This window comes from Marmota marmota, unplaced genomic scaffold, assembly GCF_001458135.2.
Source record: "Marmota marmota marmota unplaced genomic scaffold, marMar, whole genome shotgun sequence".
Lineage (NCBI taxonomy): Eukaryota > Metazoa > Chordata > Mammalia > Rodentia > Sciuridae > Marmota > Marmota marmota.
The window spans coordinates 2749725-2758217 of record NW_025999999.1 but is presented as its reverse complement, the minus strand read 5'-3'; the positions used below and the strand labels follow the sequence as shown (position 1 = coordinate 2758217).

The 8493-nt window shown below is 44.7% G+C and overlaps 1 protein-coding gene across 1 annotated transcript in view; it reads left to right on the top strand.

The window, feature by feature from the left end:
• The first annotated feature begins 656 nt into the window (after positions 1-656).
• Pik3ap1 (phosphoinositide-3-kinase adaptor protein 1) overlaps positions 657-8493 on the top strand; it is a 116910-nt gene continuing 109073 nt past the window's right edge. Inside the window, exon 1 of the mRNA XM_015494573.2 lies at positions 657-830. Within this exon, the coding sequence (XP_015350059.1) occupies positions 818-830 (13 nt within the window). The 5' untranslated portion in view covers positions 657-817. The remainder of the gene's footprint in view (positions 831-8493) is intronic.

The following is an 8493-nucleotide window of genomic DNA, read 5'->3' as shown; positions in this document are numbered from 1 at the left end:
GAATTGGGTCGATGACGGCGATAAATGCTACCTGGAAGGGTTTGAGGTTGCAATGCGTACATTACATGCGTAATGCCGCTGAGCGTAGAACAGCATAATAATTGGCAATGATAACTCTCATACATTCATCATAAGAGATTATATTGAACTTTCATGTGCCATCAGGAGACCAGATCCAAGGAATTGCAGAAGAGTCACAGGAGGGTACCCAAGGGCAACGCCAAGTCCCCAGGGCCAGGTGCCCCCGCCTTCTCTTCTTCCCCTTCCTGAGCCCCCCCCCCCATTTGCTGCAGAGGCAGCGGCTCAGGGACAAGCCCCAGGGGATGCAGGAGGTGGCTGGGACGCCTCACCTAAGGCTCCCTGAGTTCGAACAGCCCTCTCCTCTCCTTTTATTCACTCCAACACCCCCACCTCAAGCTGCTCTTTGGAGGCTGATCAAGAACCAGTCCCGGTTTTCATGAGAAGTGGGGCACAAGTGGGGCGAAGCCCCTGCCTCCTCTCTTCCCCCGCGTACTGGGCCGTGCAGGGAGCGGGCCAGCCTTGGGGTCCGCGTAGGTTCTCACTTCCCCTCCCCAACTGCCTCTGGTGCAGGTGCCACAGCCGAGTCCCTCAGGCGGGGCGGGCCTTGTGGACACGCCCTCGCGGCGAGTCCTCGCGGCCTGTCTGGAGGAAGCGCCAGAGCAGACGCTGGTCCTGCGCGGAGCCGGTTGCCACTCCCGCCCCGCGCCCAAGGGACACCGCTGGGACACATCTCCAAGCACCGGGTACCGAGCACCGGGCACTCTTTAAGCAGGGGATGTGAACTGCCCCCCGCGACATGGCAGCCTCAGGTGGGTCGGTGACAGAGCGCGGGCGCTCCCCGGAGCCTCCCCACTCGCGCGCACCTTGTCCCCCGTGCCGCCCTCTGGCGCCCACCCGCACCCTTCGGGGCGTTCTCCCTCTCTCGCTTCTGTTTGCGGGGATCTTGTGTTGTTTCTGGTTTTCTCTCTGTTCCTAGTTGCAAACTTTCCACCCCAACTTTCCCATGTTCCTATTCCCAGACTGTTGAGCGATTCTCTTCAACTCCTGCCAGACCCTAGCGATGCTGGGCTTTAAGTCTCCTTTTCTTCCTCCAGTTCAGCCTCTTGGAGCTTCTGAGGGTCATTTCCTTCAGTCCCACCAACTCTGTGAACTTAGAGACGAGTGAAAGAAAGGTGGAGGACTGAGTTGTCTACACCGGCAGAAAGCTTCTCTTAGGGTCTCATCCTACCGATAGGGGGCGCTCACACAGTCCTAAGCGATGCTGGGAGATCAGAAGTGGTCCTGGAACCAGCTTCCCAAGCCCCCTTCCTCTCCATCCATCCCAGGTTTTGCGTTTTTTACCCTGGAATTTTGTTAGGAATCTGGGAACACAATTTCTTGAACTACTTTTCCTGTGTCTTTTGCAGAACTTTGGTTATTAGGGGGAGCTGAGTAAATCTTCCCATTAGAAAGAGCCAGAAGTCTTTTTCTGTCTGGTCTGGGGCTCCTTTCTGGTAAGTCACTTACCAGAATTGTCTAGTCACTCACTGAGACCCAGGACAAGCCACATGATAGTGATAATGATCGGAGACAACTCATGAGCTCTTACTATGTACTCCAGTGGATATCATACACCTACTGTGTTCTCACTGGTGACCAGAACAGCCCAATTTCTCTTCTCCATGAGTTTATGGTATTATGGTGAAAACAAAAAGTAAACAGGGAATTACTAGATGAGACGAGATAGAGTTACCATGTTTGCAAACAAGTCTACATTTATTTTCCCAGCCCGCCTTAGAATGCTTTAGTAGAGACAAGATGTGAAAACAGAATGAAATAAAAAATAAACAAAAAACAGTGGAAGGCACTGTTCTTGGAGGATGTGAGCAGGTGCTAGGATGAAGAGCCAGCTCTCTCCAGATCTGCCAAGGTCTAGCCTCCTCATGGTGCTTTGGAAGCAGGGATAGGGTAGGAAAGGCCAAGGGTGAAAGTTCTGTTAGCTTTGGTGATACAGGCTCATTATTTTAGGGGGTGGGAAGATGGCTCCTTGGCTGGGCTCTGGAGGTTAGAAGAAGATGTATTGAGAGTAAGGAGCCTGTGATAATAATAGACCGGTGGTCCAGGCGTTCCATTTGAAAGCTAAAGCAGAGTTCTAGAGAGGGAGTTCATTCATTGGAATGCTTACTGTTTTCTGGCAGTATTCTAGGAGTCAGGAGTCCATTGAGGAAACAAAGAAGACAAAAGCCATGCTCCCCAGGGAGCTTACTGAGAAGGGAAGGCAAATACTTGGTATGATCTGTACTATGGGAAAACAGGAGAGAGGGGTAAGGAGGATGGGTTAGAATTTTAAACGGAGACACCAGGTTAGACCTCATGGAGAAAGGTAAATTGAAGCCCACACATGGAAAAAGAAAGGGAGGGTACCCTGTGAGGGAGAATGTACCAGGCAAGGGGTCCATATGTGTTTAAGAAATAGGGAGAGGACCAGAGTGGCTGGGACAGGTGGGTGATATGGGAGGAGACAAGCCACTGAGGCACCTGCCTCCTTTCATGGCTGGAAACAGGTCCTGGGCTGCTGTGTACAGGAAACAGCAAATCAGGAGAGGCTTTCAACACAGGAGACCCAGCAAACTGCTCTCTCATCAGTGTCGTGTGTGTGTGTGTGTGTGTCTCCAGTGGGCATAGCTAAAGGGTTTGAAAGGGGGGTGTTCCAGTTCAGATGGGGAGCCCAGAGGTCAGAGACCTCTGTAATGGTTAGAGCTGTCAGACCCTCTTGCTGTCAGCACCCTCTGTGGTAAGACCGAGCCAGGTGCTGCAATGGGAGTTGGCCCCCTGGAGTCCCTGGGGGAACTTGAGGTCTGTAGGACAAGGACTCATGGGAGCGGGTCATAGTGGGAAAGCCATGTCTCTTGCCAGGATGCTGTAGGCTCAGGAGTCATCCAGGCCACCTTTCCATATGGTTACCTTACTTTAAAAACAGCTTTATTGGGAAATTTTCACATGCCATACAGTTCAACCCATTTAAAATGTACACTTCGGTGGTTTTAAGTGTCTTCACAGCGGTGTGAAGCCACCATCACATAAGATGATCAATTTTAGTCAAGTGTAGAGAATTCTCATCACCTCAAAAAGAAACTCTGTACTCTAGTTTTTTTCCTCCCACCCATTCTCCCCTCCTCTCCAGGCCTGAGGTCGTTGTCTCTGTGCATTTCCCTGCTTCGGGCTTTTACATACATGAGATCACATGGTGTGTGGTCTTTGGTTATGGGCTTCCTTCACCAGCATCATGTTTTCACCCGACCATAGTTTGGGTCATACCTCATTCCTTTCTGTTGTCTAATCCTCTGGTCTTCTTAAATTCCCTTCCTCTGAAGGGTAAGCACTGGTCTTTTATTTCCTGAAAGACGTGTTTGTTTGTTGAAATTCTGGAGAATCATGTCTCCTTGTCTCTGAAGGAAGCTTGGGGAACAAGATAAAATGGAATCGGTTTCTAGGTGGCATATTGTGTGTTGCCTAGTGAGACAGGAGAGAAGCTGTGACTTTCCAAGTGACAGAACTGTGTCAGGTGAAGACTAGAGCCCTCTCTTCTGTGTGTCAGCCTCTGAATTGTAGGGAAAGCTCTCATCCTTGTCCTGCCTGCTCTCTCCATGGCTTTTCTTATCTCCAGGTCCTCTGTCACACCTGGGCTTATAGCACCATTAGACAAGAAGGGACTTTTTATTATTATTTTTTTCTTTTTTTGTCATCTTACCTCCATCTGACCTTTGAGGTCTTTCCATACTTTTGCCAAGTTTCTAAATTGAAATGCTTTCAGAGATAGGAAGCTCCTTGTGTGGTTCATTTCCAGATCTCTCTCTCTCTCTCATGATCACCTTCCTGATTTATGGTGCTCATATTCAAACATGAGAATCCAGGCCAGAGGGACAGGGTGCCAGTCATCTGAGAGCTAAAGAAATGATCTGGACGGGGTGGTCTGAGAAGCTTCCCGGCACTTCCTCCCTGGGGTTTTCTCCAAGGGATTCTGAATCATTTAATGATTCAGATTTAATGAATCATTTCAGATTCTTTCAGTCATGTATTTCTTCCCATCATTGGGACTCCCTGTTGCCCCTTTCTTCACCACTCTCCATTTCCCTCTATAGCCAACCCTGCTCTTTAGGCTTTACAAGAACAGAGAGCTTTTCTTGATTCTGTCCTGTGTTTGTAGACTCCTTTTTTTTTAATTTTTAATTTTTAGTTGTAGTTGAACACGATACCTTTATTTTATTTATTTATATGTGGTGCTGAGGATGGAACCCAGTGCCTCACACATGCTAGGCCAGCGCTCTACCAGTGAGCTACAATCCCAGCCCCTCCTTGCTGGTTCTTAGTTTCTCTGATAAATCAAAAAATGAGAGAAAAAAAATTTCAAAACATGGGGGGAAATGACTTACGATTTAAAGGAAGGGAATTATAATTGAAAAAAGCTGTGTGTCCCCTACACAAGGCAGAACTGCTGACCAAGCATTCAATCCTGTGTTGTTACCTAGTGTATCAGGGAGGAACTTGAACTTCCACTTTGGACTTTTGTATAACTTCCCCAGCTTTCAGTTTCGGTAGCACAGCAGAATCCAGGAAGATGGTAGATTTCATTGTCCTCGTTGACACTGAGGGAAAATTTGTCCAGATTTAGCGTATTGGTCTAAGTCACCCTACAAGCGTCTAAATAGGTTGTGATATAAACTAGTCTGAGGCAATAACCACTTCCTTCTCAAATACATTTGTTTTCCGCATTACTGGAGTTTGAACCCAGGGGTGCTCTACCACTGAGCCACACTCCCAGCCCTTTCTATTTTTTATTTTGAGACAAGGTCTCACTAAGTTGCCCAGGCTGGCCTGGAACTCATGATCCACCTGCCTCAGCTGCCGAGTTGCCAGAATTACAGATGTGCACCACTTCACCCAGCTCTTCTCAAATACTCATACCCAATGGGGGATGGAATTTAATACTGGTACTCCAGGAATGAGCCTTTGTAAATAGCTGTTCACCATAGAGAAGAGGCTGACCTCTGAAGTGTTTTTTTTTTTTAATTTCAATTGTATTTCTAATAAACTTTTATTTTAGAACAGTTTTATATTTCCAGAAAAACTTCAAAGATAGGACAGAGAGTTCCCATATATAGTAAACACAGTTTCTCTGAATATATTAGCATCTTCTATTAGTGTGGTACATTTGCTACAATTAATGAACCAGGATTGATAACTTATTTTTAACTAGTTTGTGCTTGATTCAGATTTCCTCAGCTTTTAGACAATGCCCTTTTGGTGTTCCAGGATCCCACCCCAGATACGAAGTTACATTTAGTAGTGATGTTTCCTTATACTCTTCCTGTCTGGAAGTTTCCCTGTTTTTGATGGACTTAACAATTTTGAGGAATGATTTTGTGGAATGTCTCTCAGTTGGCCTTTGTCTGATATTTTTCTTATAATTAGACTTAGATGATGGTTTGGGTGGAGGAAGAGCACAGAGTTAAAGTGCCCTTTTTATCGAATCCTATCAAGGCTTACAGAGCATGGTTTATGGTTGTTGATATTGACCTTGATCACTGAACTGAGGCAGTGTTTGCCAGATTTCTCTACTGTGAAGCTACTTTTTCTCTTTTCCTTTCCATACTGTGCTCATTGGAAAGAGTTCACTATGCACAGCCTACACTTAAACATTATGCTCTTCTTGCCTGAAGGTGGAGTTATCTACATAAATTATTTGGAGTTCTTCTGCATGGGAGATTTGTCTCATTTCCCCAATTTATTTAATAACTCATGGATATTTATTTTATACTTTGCATTATAATTCAATATTATTTGTTTTGTTGCTCATATTGGTCCAGCTTTGGCTATCTGGAATTCTTCCAGTTGAGTCTTGTGTCCCTTTGATATATGCCTGTCATTATATTTTTGAGCTCTTTCTTATTTTCTGGCACTACAAGATGCTCCAGGCTCTTTTTGTGTATTTCCTGCCCCCGCCCATATGTAATCCTAGAATCAGTCATTTCCCTAAGGAGCCCAGGTTTCTTTTATTGGACAATAAAAACCAATGGTGATAGATGTGTGTTAATTATATTTTCTAAATTATATTCTGCATTTTCTTGACTTTAAAAACAAGACACATCTTAGAAATTAAAAGCACAGGCCAGGTGTGGTGGTGCACGCCTGTAATCCAAGCAGCTTGGGAGGCTGAGGCAGGTGGATTACGAGTTCAAAGCCAGCCTTGGCAAAAGCAAGGTGCTAAGCATCTCAGTGAGACCCTGTCTCTAAATAAAATACAAAACAGGGCTGGGGATGTGGCTCAGTGGTCAAGTTCAATCCCTGGTACCACCACTCCCCCAAAAAAGAAATTAAAAGCATTGGCTTTGGAGTCAGTTTGATCTGGGTTCAAATCTTGATCAGGGGCTAACAGTGTGATCTTGAGCAATAGCTAATCTTTAGTGAGTTTTAATATTGGTGGATGTTCCAAGGATTTAATGAGAGAACACACTTGAGATGCTTAGCAGAGTGACTGGCACATGTCGGTGTTCAGTGCTGTATGACAATTTGAACTTAAGTCTTTAATGAATACCAAGTATTGTGACATGCTGTTCCAGAGAGCAGGAGCTGGTGAGCAGCATCCAGAGTGACTCCAGTGGTATTCATTAAAATTGTCACTTTACTTTTGGGTCACTAAATCCTTCTCATAAAATTGGAGTAATTTCATGGCCACATGGTCTTCAGGGCAGCATACAATTGTTCTTTTCTGCTAAATTAGTGCTGAAACACCTTGCCTTTTTTTTTTTTTTTTTGGGTACCAAGGATTGAACCCAGGGGCACTTTACCACTAAGCAACATCCAGCCCTTTTTAGTTTTTATTTTTGAGATATGGTCTTGCTAAGTCGCTTAGGGTCTCATTAAGTTGCCTAGACTGGCCTTGAACTTGTGATCCTCCTACTTTTTCCATAAAAAGATTTTTTTAAAAAAATATTTATTTTTAAGAAGTATTTGGACACAATACCTTTATTTTATTTATTTATTTTTATGTGGTGCTCAGGATCGAACCCAGGGCCTCACACATGCTAGGTGAGTGCTCTACCACTGAGCCACAACCCCAGCCCTAAAGAGATTGTTTTTAAATGGAAGCCTGCAACATTGACACATTGCTTCATCCTCCACAGTAACTGGGATGACAGGGGTGCACCACCATGCCTGGCTCCACCTTGCCTTCTAATGGTTCTTATGTTCCAGGAAATCCTCTTCCTGCTGCTTTACTTTCTTGCCATCATTTGTCAGTCCTGTTGAAGCCATCATCCTTTGGTTCTTCATCACTATTGTGTGGGCCACAGCTATCCCTTTCTGAAGTCTTATTCTCCTTCTGCTTATTTGCCCAAATTGCTGACATGGTACTTTGTAGAATATCTGTATGGGGAAAGAGGTAGTGGCTACCCTTTCTTGTTTTTGCATTTATTTTTTTGTATGAGCTCAGCATCTATAACCTTGCATCCTTAATATTGTAGTGAGATGTGAAGTCTTATACATTTCTTATCTGATGACTCATGATCATGTGAACTCGTCTACAATAACACTTCCCACTTAGAACATTTGCCTTTTAGGATAAAACAGCCATAATAAAGAGGGACAGAAAAAATGGAAATGTATTCTGACACTTTAACTGCTTTTCTCACTGCAAGTTCTATACTTTGGTAGTTTTGTTAATTTTATGCCTTCTATAGACCTGAAATTATGTTTTTGTTGAGATATATTCTACCCTGAAAGAAAAGGAGGAAAAAAAAAAAAGACCCACTCAGCAAAGATTTTTTTTTTTTTTTTTTTTACGGAAGTCTGCAACATTGGCACATTCAAATTTTGTCCTTCATCTGCTTCAATTTTGGAATCACACTAAGCATTCCTAAAAAGGACTGTTTTATTCACAAGTGAGGAAGTGGAGAGGGCTTGGAGTCGAGTTCCCTGAGGAGCCACACATGTCCACGCCATCATCAGAATTGCTCCCTGTTTTTCTCCCGTTTCATATCACCTTCTGATGACTTAAAAAGTTTGCACACATTCCCTCAGGAAGTATTCTCAGGCTGATCCACTTATTCCTGCTAATCGGCCAATTAGGTTTTATATTAACACTTGGTTAGGGATCCAGAGAAGCAGGGTTCCTAAAAGAAAGAACTCCAAGCTTTGGTTTTATTTGTATTAAAATTTTTGTTTTGTAATATTATCCTAGGGGAAATCAGAACTGTTTTGGGTTTATATTTTCATTTGGGGGGGGCGGGGGAGGGGTGGGTAGGGATTGAACTCAGGGGGCGCTCGACCACTGAGGCACATCCCCATCCTTCTTTATATTTTTTTAGAGACAGGGTTTCAGTGAGTTTCTTAGCACCTCACTAAGTTGCTGATGCTGGCTTTGAACTCACAATCCTCCTGCCTGAGCCTCCCGAGCCACTGGGATTACAGGCATGCACCACCACCCCAGGCTTA